This window comes from Loxodonta africana, chromosome 18 (genome assembly GCF_030014295.1).
Source record: "Loxodonta africana isolate mLoxAfr1 chromosome 18, mLoxAfr1.hap2, whole genome shotgun sequence".
NCBI classification, from domain to species: Eukaryota; Metazoa; Chordata; class Mammalia; order Proboscidea; family Elephantidae; genus Loxodonta; species Loxodonta africana.
In genome coordinates, this window is record NC_087359.1 from 28,671,620 (window position 1) to 28,689,470 (window position 17,851).

General features: G+C 39.4%; 1 protein-coding gene across 10 annotated transcripts in view; it reads right to left on the minus strand.

Moving 5' to 3' along the window:
* The window catches only part of TANC2 (tetratricopeptide repeat, ankyrin repeat and coiled-coil containing 2), a 375,358-nt gene that overhangs the window by 76,583 nt on the left and 280,924 nt on the right, over window positions 1–17,851 (minus strand). For all 10 annotated transcript variants that reach the window (XM_023553793.2, XM_023553790.2, XM_023553792.2 and 7 more), the window contains 2 exons: window positions 14,597–14,763; window positions 10,312–10,919 (listed from right to left, as the gene is read on the minus strand). In XM_023553793.2, coding sequence (XP_023409561.1) covers window positions 10,312–10,919; window positions 14,597–14,763 — 775 coding nt within the window. The remainder of the gene's footprint in view (window positions 1–10,311; window positions 10,920–14,596; window positions 14,764–17,851) is intronic.

Genomic DNA, 17,851 nt, shown 5'->3' on the forward strand with positions numbered 1-17,851 from the left:
AGGGGACTATTGTGGTAGTTCAGAGTCTCTGGTTGGTGCAAATGAACAACATGCTTGGCTGCTACCCAAAAGGTTGGAGGTTGGAGTCTACCCAGAGGTGACTCAGAGGAAAGGGTTGGTGATCTACTTCTGAAAAACCAGCCACTGAAAACCCTGTGGAGCACAGTTCTATTTTGACACGTGGGCTTGCCCTGACTTGGAATCGACTCTACGACAATTTTTTAAAATTTAAATAACAGTCCATATGAGAGCCTAGGGTGCGGTTAGTAGAGATGGAAATAGTGGATTTTTACAAGAAAAACTTGGGCAGCAGACCCAATTGGATATGCTGATGGATACAGTGACGATAACTCTCACAGCCATGGGTCCTTACGGTTGAGAGGCTAGAAGGCTATTCGTGTTGATTTTACAAAACGTGGAGATCTATCTGCTTTAAAAAAAAAGTCTCTAGAGATGGCTTAGTGAGTTGCACTACTCACAAAAAAAGAAAATATGCTGTCACATTCCACTAAATTGGTGATACCTCCTTCTGGTTGCTGTGTCATTAATCTCGGTTTGACAATCTAGGAAAGTCTGTGGGATGCTCATCTTTTAATTCAGCCAGTGTTGCTTCAGCTCTTCATTAACTGGACAATACAGCCTCTACTTCTTATGTCACTTTCATAAAAAAAATTCCCTTAATCATCTGCCTCACTTCCTCCCCATTTTAGATTTTTAGGTGAAGTTGTTTTAACCAGTATATTCTCAGCAACCTTCACCTTAAAAAAAAGTTACGTACATATTTATACTTATGAAGGAACATTAGCTTACTGTAGCAAAAACAAGCAATATAGGAAAGGATAAGCCCTTTCTGTGTTTGTATGATTCTTCTGCATGCATGCCAAGTCATGAAATGATGCCTTCTCCCCACCTTATCTGAAGCAGAACTAAAAGCAAAACCTGCTGCCGTCGAGTCGATTCTGACTCAGAGTGACGCTACAGTACAAACTGCCCCACCGGGTTTCCAAGGCTGTAATCTTTACAGAAGCGGACTGCCACATCTTTCTCCCTTGGAGTGCCTGGTGGGTTCGAAATGCCAGCTTTTCAGTTAACAGCTGAGTGCTTAACCATTGCACCACCAAGGCTCCTTATAAACAGAACTATTACTCTGTGTATTTATTGACCTAGCAAATTTTTTTATGTCAGTAAGAATAAGTAGGGGAAGAATGATAATTACCATACTTTTCCAAACTTCATTTTTGATTTGGAAAAGGAAAAAAAAAATTTCTGCTCATCTTCTGATGGTATGAGAGCTTTAACGATGGGAACAATTTGTCTATTTGACTAACAGGTGTGGGTTCTGTGATTTATGCTGAGAGAAAACAAATTTGTAAAGTTGGAGGACATTCATGTACAAGTTCTAAAATCCACATTAGACTTCATGTAATTTCACCCTTGTATCATACAACAAAACCATGACTTGGGTTACTAGGCTAATACTTAAAATTTAAGTTTCAAATGATTTTTAATGGCAACAGAGGATTAGAAACTGGATCAAATAAGAAAAAAATATTCATTGGCAAATAAGACAAATAGCCATTAATGTTACATATCAATGAACTCTCTCCCTGGAAGTCATACATTCAAATCATGATGTCAGAGGGTTGACTTCTCCTTAGTTACAGAAAAGAATTAGAAGTGAAGCAGATCTAGATGCTAAGCAAAGACTGTTTCTGTTGTTATTTGTCATCCAGATGATTCCGAATTGAGATTAACCAAAAACCAAATCTGCCACAGGTGAGACAATTCCAACTCATAGTGACCCTATAGGACAGAGCAGAACTGCCCCATAGGGTTTCTAAGGCTGTCATCTTTATGAAAGCAGACTGCCAAATCTTTCTTCCATGAAGCAGCTAGTGGGTTTGAACCACCGACTTCCTGGTTAGCAGCCAAGTACTTTAATCACTGTGCCACCAGGGCTCCTGAACAGAGATTAAAAAAAAAAAAAAAAACCCAAACCCATTGCCACTGAGTCGATTCCGACTCAGAGTGACCCTATAGGACAGAGGAGAACTGCCCTGTAGGGTTTCCAAGGAGCAGCTGGCAGATTTGACGGCAGACCTTTGGGCTAGCAGTTGAGCTCTTAACTACTGCACCACCAGGTCTCTGAAGAGAGATTCCAAAAAAAACCCAAATCCATTTCCATCTAGTTGATTGAGACTCCTAGCAACCCTATAGGACAGAGTAGAACTGCCTCATAGAGTTTCCAAGGAGCGGCTGGTAGATTCCAGCTGCAGACCTTTTGGTTAGCAGCTGAATGCTTAACCACTGTGCCACTAGGGCTCTGAACAGAGATTAGGGAGGTAATATTTCTAGGAAGGTTAAGAGTCCCTGGGTGGTGCAAATGGTTAAACACTCGACTACTAGCTGAAAGGCTGGCGGCTGGAACCCACCCAGAGGGCTCCTCAGAAGACAGGCCTGGCGATCTGCTTCTGAAAGGTCAGCGCCCTGAAAACCCTAAGGAGCAATTCTACTCTGCACACATGGGTTTGCCATGAGTTGGCACTGACTTGATGGCAATCAACAACACAACAACACGATTATCTATAAGTGGTCAAGTGCTAGTAAAATATGTTCAGTACATTTCCCTCCACTTTAACTCTTCCAAACCTTCTAAGGGCTGACTTAGTTCCAGGAGCCCCTTTCTTCCTTCCTGTGCTTCACTGCTTTGAATTCTTTCCTAATGCTTTCAGACAGCAGAACCCATGCCCCAATTTAAGAGTTTGTTGTGGGAGCCTACAACGGCTGTCAGGAGCAGTGACCTCAAGTTTGTCCTTAAATGTCATCCTGCTTGGAGGCTCATGCTTGGATTTAATAAAACAAACAAAATCACCACAATCCTGTAACTCACCATTTTGTGGTCATCTCAGAGCCATGAATTCTACAAGAAGGCAAAGTGTATAGGTCCCTAGCACAGAGTTAATTTTCATTTATAGAAGGGATGGTCCCTTCCTTTCCTTAGACAAACTGCCTCTTCTTTGATATTCTGCTTTAGAAATTTTGGAGCATCAGGTTTCCAATGTATAATTCACTGATAACACAATCAAAAAAAATTGGAAAGACCTCAACAAATCATTTGTTAATAGCAATCGACTCTGGTCACAAAGAGTCAACTAAGTATTCAACTATTCCCATATAGGCAGGATTTGTGTAGCCTTTCCCATTCCCCACTGGCCATAAAATTCTGAGTTTGATCTTGAAGAAATCAGGTCAAACCAAATCAGGCTTCCAAATCACAAGTTAATTAGGTTGTATCAGTTTAAATACTCATTAAATAAAGTTCACCAGAAGCCTTCTGTGTTTTATTCAAACAGTGAATAAGGCAGCTGAACTTTGTTCTGATCTCCATATCAAAACCTTACACACACTCAGACACACACACACACACACACACACACATATATGTATATGTATAAAATATATATATATATATATATATATATGTATACATCCCCCACGTGTCTGTCAGTTTTTCATACTGTGGGGGCTTGCATGTTGCTGTGATGCTGGAAGCTATGCTACCAGTATTCAGCTACCAGCAGGGTCACCCATGGAAGATAGGTTTCAGCTGAGCTTCCAGACTAAGACAGACTAGGAAGAAGGACCCAGCAGTCTACTTCTGAAAAGCATTAGCCAGTGAAAACCTTATGAATAGCAGCAAAACATTGTCTGATATAGTGCTGGAAGATGAGCCCCCCAGGTTGGAAGGCACTCAAAAGCTGACTGGGGAAGAGCTGCCTCCTCAAAGTAGAGTCGACCTTAACGACGTGGATGGAGTAAAGCTTTCGGGACCTTCATTCGCTGATGTGGCACGACTCAAAATGAGAAGACACAGCTGTAAACATCCATTAATAATTGGAACCTGGAATGTATGAAGTATGAATCTAGGAAAATTGGAAATCGCCAAAAATGAAATGGAACGCATAAACATCGATATTCTAGGCATTAGGGAGCTGAAATGGACTGGTATTGGCCATTTTGAATCGGACAATCATATAGTCTACTCTGCTGGGAATGACAACTTGAAGAGGAATGGTGCTGCATTCATTGTTTCAAGATCTATCCTGAAGTACAACGCTGTCAATGATAGAATAATATCCATATGCCTACAAGGAAGACCAGTTAATATGACTATTATTCAAATTTATGCACCAACCACTAGGGCCAAAGATGAAGAAACAGAAGATTTTTATCAGCTGCTGCAGTCTGAAATTGATCGAACATGCAATCAAGATGCATTGATAATTACTGGTGATTGGAATGCAAAAGTTGGAAACAAAGAAGAAGGATCAGTAGTTAGAAAATATGGCCTTGGTGATAGAAACAATGCCAGAGATCGAATGATAGAATTTTGTTAAGACCAACGACTTCTTCATTGCAAATACCTACTTTCACCAACATAAACGGCGACTATACACATGGATCTCGCCAGATGGAACACAAAGAAATCAAACTGACTACATGTGTGGAAAGAGACAATGGAAAAGCTCACTATCATCAGTCAGAACAAGGCCAGGGGCTGACTGTAGAACAGACCATCAATTGCTCCTATGCAAGTTTAAGCTGAAACTGAAGAAAATCAGAGCAAGTCCACGAGAGCCAAAATATGACCTTGAGTACATCCAACCTGAATTTAGAGACCATCTGAAGGATAGATTTGACACATTGAATGCTAGTGACCGAAGACCAGATGAATTGTAGAATGATATCAAGGACATCATACATGAGAAAAGCAAGAGGTCACTGAAAAGACAGGGAAGAAAGAAAAGACCAAGATGGATGTCACAGGAGACTCTGAAACTTGCTCTTGAACGTCAGGCAGCTAAAGCAAAGGGAAGAATTGATGAAGTAAAAGAACTGAACAGAAGGTTTAAAAGGGCATCTCAAGAAGACAAAGTAAAGTATTATAATGACACGTGCAAAGAGCTGGAGATGGAAAACCAAAAGGGAAGAATATGCTCGGCATTTCTCAAGCTGAAAGAACTGAAGAAAAAATTCAAGCCCTGAGTTGCTGTAGTGAAGGATTCTATGGGGAAAATATTAAATGGCACAGGAAGCATCAAAAGAAGATGGAAGGAATACACATTATACCAAAAAGAATTAGTCGATGTTCAACCATCAAGAGGTAGCATATGAACAGGAACCGATGGTACTGAAGGAAGAAGTCCAAGCTGCTCTGAAGGCATTGGTGAAAAACAAGGCTCCAGGAATTGACGGAATATCAACCGAGATGTTTCAACAAACAGATGCAGCGCTGGAGGTGCTCACTTGTCTATGCCAAGAAATATGGAAGACAGCTTCCTGGCCAACGGACTGGAAGAGATCCATATTTATGCCTATTCCAAAGAAAGGTGATCCAACCGAATGTGGAAATTATAGAACAATATCATCAATATCACCCACAAGCAAAATTTTGCTGAAGATCATTCAAAAACGGCTGCAGCAGTATATTGACAGGGAACTGCCAGAAATTCAGGCTGGTTTCAGAAGAAGGCATGGAACCAGGGATATCATTGCTGATGTCAGATGGATCCTGGCTGAAAGCAGAGAATACCAGAAGGATGTTTACCTGTATTTTATTGACTATGCAAAGGCATTCGACTGTGTGGATCATAACAAATTATGGATAGCATTGCAGAGTGGGAATTCCAGAACACTTAATTGTGCTCATGAGGAACCTTTACATAGATCAAGAGGCAGTTGCTCGGGCAGAACAAGGGGATACTGATTGGTTTAAAGTCAGGAAAGATGTGCGTCAGGGTTGTATTCTTTCACCATACCTATTCAATCTGCATGCTGAGCAAATAATACGAGAAGCTGGACTATATGAAGAAGAACGGGGCATCAGGATTGAAGAAAGACTCATCAACAACCTGCCTTATGCAGATGACACCACCTTGCTTGCTGAAAGTGAAGAGGACTTGAAGCACTTACTAATGAAGATCAAAGGCCACAGCCTTCAGTATGGATTGCACCTCAATATAAAGGAAACAAAAATCCTCACAACTGGACCAATGAGCAACATCATGACAAACGGAGAAAAGACTGAAGTTGTCAAGGATTTCATTTTACTTAGATCCACAATCAGCAGCCATGGAAGCAGCAGTCAAGAAATCAAAAGATGCATTACATTGGGTATATCTGCTGCAAAGGACCTCTTTAAAGTGTTGAAGAGCAAAGATGTCACCGTGAGGACTAAGGTGCGCCTGACCCAAGCCATGGTATTTTCAATCGCATCATATGCATGTGAAAGCTGGACAATGAATAAGAAAGACCGAAGAAGAGTTGACGCCTTTGAATTGTGGTATTGGCAAAGAATACTGAATATACCGTGGACTGCCAAAAGAGCGAACAAATCTGTCTTAGAAGAAGTACAACCGGAATGCTCCTTAGAGACAAGGATGGCGAGACTGCGTCTTACACAGTTTGGACATGTTGTCAGGAGGGATCAGTCCCTGGAGGAGGACATCATGCTTGGCAGAGTACAGGGTCAGGGGAAAAGAGGAAGACCCTCAAGGAGGTAGACTGACACGGTGGCTGCAACAATGAGCTCAAGCATAACAACGATTTTAAGGATGGCTCAGGACCAGGCAGTGTTTCATTCTGTTGTGCATCTGGTCGCTATGAGTCGGAACCGACTCGACGGCACCTAACAACAACAACAATATGTATACATACAGACACAATAAAAATGTTGATCTGAGAGCTGTTACTGGGAATGAGGAGGCTAGACACCATGAACACAAAGATACTGAGGAAAAGAAACAGAGGAAAAAGAGAGAGGATTCATTCAGGGCTAACGTAAAGCTATGTAGAAATATTAAGCAGCAATTGGACAGCACCACAAGGCTTGTGCCCCCAACTGTCTACTCTTATCAACCTCAAATTTCCACTACTGAAGTCACTAACAGATTAGATAACAAGGGCTGGGACTTTTTCTCTCAAATCCCTCACTTAAAATGCACAAGTTGTCTGGAATGGGTTTTCTACCCACCATTAGCATAATAGCAGAGATTAGTTTATTGGATTAGTGACTTAATCTGATATCTCAGTGCACAAAGAAATAAAACACAGTACAGGTTAATTTCAGAGGCAAGAAGTACGACAGTGATGGATAGTGGGAAATAAGCAGAATAAAATGATGATGGCTAAGGTTCATGTATGCTTCAAGAGGCAAAATTTTACCTAGACTGCAAATTCAGAATTCTAGAAGTTTTGATGTGATAAAAGATTCTCAAGTGGTACTTCCCTTACAGTTTGATAATCGCACACAGGCACACAATATCTCACCCTGTTACTAAGCCAAGAAAAGACATTATCTACAATTCATTCCTTCTGTGACAATTATATGTCTATGCAACATTAGGTCATTCTCTCCTGCATGTCAATTCTCTGCCCTGATTGATTCTGGAACAACAGGCGGCCTGATATTTAAAATCAAGAAAACTCAACCTCAGCTGCAGCACTGACTTTTGGGGCTGCTATTTCCTCTTTCCAGCACCATCCTTAGATTACTGACTCTTTTCAGTTTAGGTAGAAGCTATTTCCCTGGGTGGCCTATTTCTGACAAAGATCAACTATGTTTTGGCTTCAGTAGAATATTCTCATCTGTGTCTATTTCCTAATAAGGTAAGTTCAGAGTAAACAAGTGAGTGCTGAAAACCCTGGAAAATGGACTAGAAGATAGAAGGATATTCTGTTGCTTCTTTGAACAGAGCTCTCCTTACACAGAGGCATCCACGTCAGGCACTGGCCTACCTGGTATGATTTCAGAGGCACAAAGTTGGTCATGGTTTACTGAAATATAGTAGATGCTCTGAAAAGAAGCTGGAGAGAAAGTGGACAACAGAGGGGGAAACAATGTGCAGGAAGTAGAGGCTGAAGGCCACAAAGACAAACCCTGACTGGAGAGTCCTGCTAATCAGACTCACCTGAAATGGAAAGCACTGTAGCCAGCTTCTTTGAAAGGCCAGCTTGTGCTTTGCCGATAGCATTAAATTCTTAGTAAATTTCCATCTCATTGACCCAGAGAGGCTCAAGCTCTGAGATCAACTCTTTAGTAACCAGGTTGGGGCCAGACAGTACTGGATAGGAGGCTTAATTCCAACTTAAAAAAAAACCTAAGGTACCTTTTTTGGTAACCCCTGGTCCTATTACAATTTTACTCTCTGCCATGAAGTGTCATATGGTGATTCCTCAGCAGCCGTGAGTGTTATTCAATCACATGAACAGACTATACAGTATTTGAAGTTAGAAGTGTTTGCTCTTCTTGTTCCAGTGCATCAGTCTGTTGCAGCAAGGCTTCTAGTTAATAAACAATGTTGAGAAGGTAAGCCTATAGAGCTAAGACATGGCTTCATAAATAACATTTTCTCCTTTGAGAGCTCCTGAAGGTTTCATCTGCTGGACACTTAATTCAGTGGTAGTCTGGCTGTCTGGAATCCTTTGAGATGTCCCAGAATGGGAAAGCAGGTCAGTTAGCAAAGTTTCTCTGGATACGGATTTCAAAGCGTTTATTAGGCAATCTACACTGGTCTCTATTTCTTAAATATATAGTTGCCAACTCTATGTATTTAAGCAATGGTGCAGTACTAGTGGGATTTATAATAAAATCCTCTTGGAAACATCATACAATTCATGTAAGAGACGCTGACTCATTTTTGTTTTGATCTTGTGCCCCCAAAATGCTAACAGAAAAAAAATGCTGCTGCCTGCCCAATTAGTCACAGGATTCAGTTAAGGTATACCTGAGAGGTCTACTTCTGCAAAGTGAGAGGAAGAAAAAGAATGTTCCCTGAACCTTTCCTATGTGGTCTGTACTATTCTAGGCATTATACTATACGGCCCCACTTAACTTTCAACAACTCTAGAAGAAGGCATTACTATCCCCTTATGTAGATAAGAAAACTAAGTCTTGGAAACATTATGTAACTTTCCAAACGTCACATCCCGCTCCTAAAAGAAGTAGGACCTAATATATAGGTAATCTGACTCAAAAATTCATATTCTTTCCACTACGGCATGTTTCTTTAAAAAGTTACCCTCTCAGGGAAAATGTCACAGAATCTACTGCCTGGCTTAATATCTTCACGAGAATCTGGAACGGATTTTCTGATGAATCAGCATGAAGTAAGCTGAGCAGCACGTCCATAAGCACAGTTGTCTCTAATAAAGCCTGGTGAAGAACATGGCCACAAGCGAAAAAAGCCACAGCATGGTCAGAGATGTTTAGTCTCTCTGATGAGTCACAGAACAAGGCACAGTCAAACTTGGCCTATCTTCTTTTTGAGCCAGAATAAGCTCTGCATTTGTGAGCTATGTTTCTGGCGTTTTCTTTGTTTCCAGGAATCCAGGAACCTGCTTAGTTCTGAAAACACCAAATTTACTAAAGGTGTAATTCTTTCAAAAGGGTAGTGTGGAGGAGTACAAAGCACATACCTTGCTAAGATGCCAGAAAACTAGGTTCCACCCAAGAGAATGAGAAATAGTTTCATATCTAGTCTAGTTTTCTGAGTTGAGAAAGGCCTTGTCAAGTCAGGGCCAAGGTCATTAGGAGAGTACTGAGGTAAACTAGTGATGTCTGCCACAGGTGTAGGGTGGGGGAGTGGTGGTATATATATTTGCTATCCTTATTCCAGTCCTTCTCCCTTCCTCTGTCTATTCACTTATGACCTTGGGTAAATGATTCAACATCTTATTGACTTTATAATAAAATGGGGATAATGACACCTTATTTGTCGAAAGGCAGACAGGGCTAGACCAGCTGATCTCTTTAAGTATTTTTCAGCTATGAGGCTTAAAATTCTATTTTCCTATGTAGATTGCAGCATCAGCTGGGCTTTAACAGGGTTATTCATTGGTGACCTTACAGTGATATGGCTTTTAAAAGGGCAACCTCAATTTTAAGTGATTTTAAATGAGTCAAAGAGATAAACACTATCTCAATTTTTCCTTTGTATCTGGAGAACACTGAGAAGTTGTTAAATAGCTTGTTATAGCCTGTGATCCCTAATGGGATCAGAGAAAATTATTTAGGAGAATATAGGAATGCAGGGCAGCATTCTAAATATCTCTGCAGATTTAGAGTCTGAAGGAAATAACATTGTGAGGAAATAAATTATTTAAGTTCACTATAGCCTTGCCTTGAGAAGAAACAGAGATGGTGTTTCCTCTATGTGAAGTGTTCAATAAAGAACACATCTCATTGCTTTCAATATCCATGCATAAATACAAAATAGGCTCAGAATTACTTAGTACGTATCTATGGCTTACCTGGGGTCACAGAGAAATTTGGTTTTCTCTCCTTCTTCTCTCCAGATAAGCCATTCTCGAAAAGAAGGGTGTACAAACATACGAGTCATGTCTCTGCGCTTGATTAGAAACATGGAGAGGTTTTCCATTCTCTGCTGAAAATCCTCCCATTCTAGTGTGCCTTCAATGCTACCAGCATTGATGGCCTGGAAGATATGTTCATCAGTCAGTGGGTGGAGAGAGGCCACTGCCACATTCAGGAGAGGCATCACCCGGTCAAAGGAAGATTGGGTTGGGAACTTCATATTGCACTGGAGTAAATAAACCTCAGAGAGCGAAACAGGAACTACTTTGTAGCTAGAGCTCTTTAACACTAGATAGCCTTTTTCTATGAGGTCAAATGTGAGTTTCAGGTATAGATAGGACCCTTGACTGAGGGTCTTGAGATGAGAACTGAGTTTGCCAAATGTTGTGTTGTCCATTTTGCCATTAAGTGAAATGTTATTCTGGATCTCTGAGCTGCTGTGTATCCGGTGCAGGATATAAGCCTGCAGGTCCTGGTCTATGGCTTCATTCTCTTCTAGTCGATCCAAAAAAATCCTATGGAAAGGCAGCAGCTTGGTAATTTCCTAAAATAGATGGAGAGAGAGACAGAAAGACCTTCAGTTTCCCCTAACTCTTGTGATAAACTATGAGGTCCACAAATTTATCCTGAAGTTCTAAATGGCCAGAGAAAAGAGGGAAACATGGTCAAGTATTAGTATTCATAAAAAAAAAAAAAAACATCGGTTAAAACAAATTAGTTATGCAGAAGGAATACAATTTTTCCTAATACTGAGGCTTAAGATAATTATAAGATAATTTTTTATGAGTTCTCATGAAGGGGAATTTAGGAGTGATTTTCTGGGCAATATTCTAAACAATAACACCTAATGAAGTAGAAAGCGGTATGCATATAGCTCTCTTATAATCTTTCTCAGTGTAAGCCATGGTATAATGTCAAAGAACAATAAGAGAAATGTATAAGAACTCAAAGAATGCCATATAAAAATGCAGCTTTCTAAGCCTCCTAATAAAAAGACTGCATTTAAACACAGGTCTTCTGGAGGTGCCTTAGCCCAAAGGAATGTTTTTAACAGTGGGAAGCATGGTAACTTGGTAGCCTGTTTGAAAATTTTATTGGGGAGGGTGATAGGCTTTGTGGTGATTCTTATGCACTGGATTCCATCTTTTCTTATCTACTTACGGAATTTGCTCCTATAAGTAAGCCACTATCTCCTCTCTTGCATCAATTTCTCCTTAAACATAGACCACATAAACAAATGGGACCCTGATTTTCTCTCTCTACCTACTACCCTGTTTTTCTGTTTCCATTTTCAACAAAATCCACAGAAAAGTTTACTCTACTTGCTACCTATAATTCTGCCTTTCCCATTCTCTCCTCAATTTGTTCCTATCAGGCTTTCAACCCTACCACTGCACTGAAATGGTTCTTGTCAAGGTTATCAATAATTTTCACCTTGCCAAATTCAATAATCAAGTTTCAGGTCTCATCTTCCTTAACCTCTCAGCAGTATTTGACACAGTTGACCACACTTTTCTTCTTGGATCACTTTCTGCAGCTGGTTTTCCTGGGTAGCATTTCCCCCTCACTTTCCTTTTTGCACACTGACCTTTTCTACCCAGCCTTTTTTTTGCCAACTCCTCTTTCATATTCCAGACCACCTATGGCTCAGGTCTCCATTCTTTTCTCTTCTTTAGTCACCCTCATTCCCTAGAACATTTTATTTAGTCTCATGGTTTTAAATAACATCTATATGCTGATGACGCCTAACTTTGTTTCTAACTTAGTCATCTCCCCTGAGTTTCCATCTTAAATATCTTTGTCTACTCAACATTTAGAGACTTGGATGTTTCATAGACAAACAATGTGACCAAATCAGAGCAAGTGAATTCTGTCGCCATTACAAAACCTTCCATATGTCAGTAAATGGCATTACCCTCGACCCTACCACCAAATCCTAGGAGGTATCTATGATTTTCCTCTTTGCTTCAAATCAGTATTTACCCAGTTGCTCACCAACATCTCAGGATTCATTTTTGAATCTTCTTGCTTGCTCATACCCACATTCAGTCCATCATCAAGTCCTTTTGAGTCTCCTTCAAAATACAGTCCAAAGATGACTACATCACACGGCCTCCACCATTACCACTCTAGTCTACGCCACCATTACCTGTCACTTGTACTTCTGCAACAGCCTCTTATCTCTTTCTTTCATTCTTATCTCCTATACTTTATTATCTACACAGCCAACAGCCACAGATATCTTTTAAAAAGATAAAATCAGATTTCATCACTTTATAAGGTTCCTATCTAAAATAACAACCACCTCTATTTATTCCTGTATTATTTTTCTTCATAGAATTTAACATTACCTGAAATTTTAGTACATGTTTATTTTTTTACTTATTTTTTGGTTGTGTTCCTCACTAGAATATAAGTTCTACGAGGGCAGGGTCACTGTCTTGTTCATTGTTTTATCTCCAGCTGCTAAAGCAGTGCTGACACACTTTAAGTGCTTAAGAAATACTTGTGGAAATAATGAGCGCCTGAACATGAGGGTTCATTTTTTTTAAAACATATGAACTATTTTACTGCTAGAGCAGAATGAAAAAAAAATTTTAAATTCTTGGTTAAAGTGAATGAAGTATCTGGGAAGTTACTGAAGATTTTGATGCATGAAATTTAGACTTTGTAGGTTAATGTGTACAGTACTTTTTCTGTTCTTTTGGTGTAGCTGAAAAATTAAAACCATCTGCTCTACCCAGTCATGCTTAAAAGCTCTTTTGAGACTGCACATGATATTATGTAAAAATATGTATGAGGATAACATATAAACGTCCATTTGGATTTAAAATTAGTCAGAGATTATATTACCGGAGGTTTCTTCTATTCCTTGTTCATTTTTAACAATCAAGTTACTGACCAATAATGATAAATTATATAATTTTTCATTGTAAAAATGCATGTATGTTGATTTATCCACATTCTTGAGCTCAGATTACTTTGAAATTAACGACAAACATCTGCAAGGTGGGGGCTAGGATTAGAAGTATAGTTTTTGATCATGGAAGGCAGAAAAGCTAACTGGTTAACATATAGGAATATAATACTAAATGTCTGAGGGGGGAAAAGGCAGTTAAGACTATTTTCTGTGCATTAGCAGTTCTTACTGTGGACTGCATCAAAATAGTGGGATGGGTATACAATGCATGAGATTTTAATGTTCGTCAAAAGAGGCGATGGTTTAAAAAAAAAGGGTGAGAATCACTGTTCTAAACCATGTTCTAAAACCATGTGTACGTAAGTGGGAGATGCTCACTCAACTACAATGAGAATGATGGGGAAGCTGGAGTCACTTACCCTTAGCCCATATACCTTTACAAGCTCAGTTCTACATTTCTACTTCTCCTTCTAGGCCACTAAGTGCTCAGTGAGTGAACAGGGAAGATGATTTAAAATAAAACTTATCTCTCAGTTGTAGAAAATTTAATATACAACCCAACCCATTGCCACTGAGTCGATTCTGACTCAACGATCCTATAGGACAGGGTAGAACTGCCCCCATAGGGTTTCCAAGGCTGTAAATCTTTATGGAAGCAGGCTGCCACATCTGTCTCCCGCAGGCTGGCTGGTAGGTTCAAAATGCCCACCTTTCATTTAGAAGCCAAGCGCTTTAACCACTGCACCACCAGGGTGTCTTAAAATTTAATATATGCCCTAATATTGGCAATAACTTTTAGGGGAAGGCATACACAGAAGGAAGTCCACGTTCATGCTCTAGGAAAGTTGTCCAAGTAGAAGCAAGGGGAAGAATCAGAAAATATAACTCCAGGTTATAGACTGAACTGGATTTTGCACAACAACAAATGACAAAAAACATGAAACAAAAGTCAAACAGTAAATTAGTGTGTTAGGGACTCTCTTTGTACTGCTGTCCTTAGGACAAAGTCTAGAAAAATGGACTTTATATTCATGTTACTTTTGAGGGACACTTTATAAAGACTTACCCAGAACAATGAGAATGGGAGTCTGAGCTAAGACAGCTATATACAGAGAACACGATATCTAGGTCAAATCTCTTATTCTCAAAATAAGCTCTTTAGAAATTATTCTCACCAATGGTCAAGGACATTGTAGAGGTTTAGAAAGAGATGTCATCATTAAGGGAACTAGGACCTAGAACTCTTTCAGGTTAAGCCATCTCCAAGGGAAATAATTTATGCCACAAAAACAAACACATACCTGTAAACTGGTCCTAACTGTTACAATTAGTTTGAGCCAAGAAGGAAATTTTCCAATCATTTTACTCAGAAATGATACAATTGTATCCCCATAATCCGGTTTGTGAAATTCTGCTTCATTTAATCCATCAATTAAGATGATGAAATCTTCATCTGGGATTTTTCTCTCTGAGATAGAAAGAAACAAATTACTTAGTATTACCAAGTAGATAAGTGAGTTCTTATTGGGTCTTTGAGCACATATCTGTTTGGGAAAAAATGAGAAAAGGCCTCTCTTAGATGTTTTTATGAAAGCTCAGGGCACACAATTTATTATAAAGACATGGAAAAATTCATTTAATAAATTCATTTTGTTTTTCACCAGGTATGAAAGCTTTTGTAACATATGTAATATACAAAATATATATCTCATCATTTTCAGAAGTCTTCATGTTAATTAACAATTGTGAGATACCATGTGTATTAAAGTTATGGAACTTGTACATGGAAATTCATTTTTATTTATACATCTTTTAAAATCTGATAGTATTGAAGAGAATAGTATCACATGTGCCTTTGGGAATTCCCAAAAGAGGTCTATTTTGAAGTCCAACGCAGTAATAGGGCTACATGTGAATGTGTATTGGGAAGGAAGGGATGGCTAGATCCCAAGATCCTATAGAAGGAGCAGCTTCCTCAACTATACCTAAAAGATCCTTAATGTGACCAAGCCCTAGCTTGATCTTCCCAGTGTAGGAGGAATCATGTGAGAGAGACAGATATTTCCTATTTTTGTGTCCAGCTCCCTCCCCGACTCTACACTACCCTATATTGACAAAATCAGTTTACCTTTAGTGCTAGGCTGAAGAGGAAGGTTTGGTGAGATTCCAGGCTTCCACTCTTACTAAACACTTATTGATTATTTAACTACATTTAACAATTAGAGATGAAAACTCCCATATTGAATTAAAATTTTAGCAGGAATGAACTGTGAGTAACAAGTTAAAGTTACTAGTCATTAGGACCTTACAGGTTCGGATGGGAGGAAAACGGGAAGAGCATAAGAAATCATTGGATGCCTGAAGTGAGAAACAGATTGTATCTAAAGAGGAAAAAGAAGATGAAGCTGGGGACTTCTGCCCAAGATTGGCCCTTATAGCCTTTAAAAGAAACAAGATTAATTGAAACTGTAATATGTTTTAGTCTCATATTTGAAAACACAGATTTTTTTTTTTTTGCATGATTAACAAGCCTTTTTGTTTTTCCCCTGAAGTACAAGCACTGCATAAAGGAATTTAATTTCAAAATCCCGAGTACTGTAAGTCAGTTCTCAGATTCTGAAGAAATTTAACTATTACTTTGCACCTAGTGACTTTTTCGGAAGAGATATGAACTATGGATTCCAGCTCTATTAACAGCGATTATTAATAAAATAGCATTCTAGATGATGAAGTACTAAGAAAACAATATTCCTTTAGTAGTCAAAAGAATTAAGGAAGAGAAAGGGTTGCTACTTCTTATTTTGCCATATGTTGTAGTTGTAGTTAGGTGCCATCAAGTTGGTTCTGACTCACAGTGACCCTATGTACAACAGAACAAAACAACCTGATCCTGTGTCATCCTCATGTTGCTATGTCTGAGCCCATTGTTGCAGCCACTGTGTCAATCTATCTCATTGAGGGTCTTCCTCTGTTTTGCTGACCCCCGACTTTACCAAGCATGATGTCTTTCTCCAGGGACTGATCCCTCCTGATAACATGTCCAAAGAACATAAGATGAAGTCTCACTATCCTTGCTTCTAATGAGCATTCTGGCTGTACTTCTTCCAAAACAGATTTGTTCATTCTTCTGGCAGTCCATGGTATATTCAGTCCATGGTATATTCAATATCCTTCGCCAACATGATGATTCAAAGGCATCAATTCTTCTTTGGTCTTCCTTATTCACTGTCCAGCTTTCGCATGCATATGAGGTAACTGAAAATACCATGGCTTGGGCCAGGTGCACCTCAGTTCTCAAGGTGACATCTTTACTTTTTAACACTTTTAAGAGGTCTTCTGCAGCAGATTTACCCAATGCAATACGTTCCAGAACACTCAATTGTGCTCATGTGGAACCTGTACATAGACCAAGAGGCAGTTAGAACAAGGGGATATTACCTGATTTAAAATCAGGAAGGGTGTGCCTCAGGGTTGTATCCTTTTACCAAACTTATTCAATCTGTTATGCTGAGCAAATAATCTGAGAAGCCGGAATATATGAAGAAGAATGGGACTCGGAATTAGAGGAAGACTCATGAACATGCAGAGACACAACTTTGCTTGCTGAAAGCAAAGAGAACTTGAAGTACTTACTGATGAAGATCAAAGCCTTCAGTATAGATCAAACATCAACGTAAAGAAAACAAAAATCCTCACAACTGGACCAAGAAGCAACATCATGATAAACGTAGAAAATATAAGTTGTCAAGGATTTCATTTTATTTGGATCCATAATCAATGCCTATGGAAGCAGCAGTCAAGAAATTTTGCCATGTAAGAACACGGCCATTATTTCAAAAATAAAGGTTACTTTAATATTAAAAAGTAGAGGGAACAAAATCTATCTAACCTTTGTTGTTGTTAGTTGCTGTTGAGTTGATTCTGGCTCATGATGACCCCATATGTGCAGAGTAGAACTACTCCATAGGGTTTTCAAGGCTGTAACATTTCAGAAGCAGATCACCAGGCCTGTCTCCCAAAGAGCTTCTGGCTGGGTTCAAACCACCAACCTTTAGACTAGTGGTAGAGTGCTTAACCATGTGTGCCACGCAGGGACTCCATGTAACCTTTACATGTACAGTAAAACCTGGGAAAGCTGGAATGCTTGTCAAATGGAAACCTGTCAGAGAAGGAAAACTCAAATATCTTCCACTAAAATGTGTGACAGAAAAGTGTTGAGACTGCACTCTGTTAAAGGCAGAAAACTTGTAGGGATCTGGAAAAATAAGGCAGTCTTTTAGAGTTTTGGCTGTTACAGGTTTCACTGTATATATATGTACAACTGTATTATGGACTGAATTGTGTCCCCCTAAAATATGTGTGAAAATCCTAACCCCTATACCTGCTGTTGTGGAATAGGGGTTTCTTTGTTATGTTAATGAGGCCATATCAGTACAGGGTATATTTTAAATCAATCACTTTCGATATATAAAAGGGACAGATTAGGCACAGAAGCAAGAAAGCACAAATGGGGGAAAGACTGATGCCACGCCTATTTCACCCAGAAAACTGGAAAG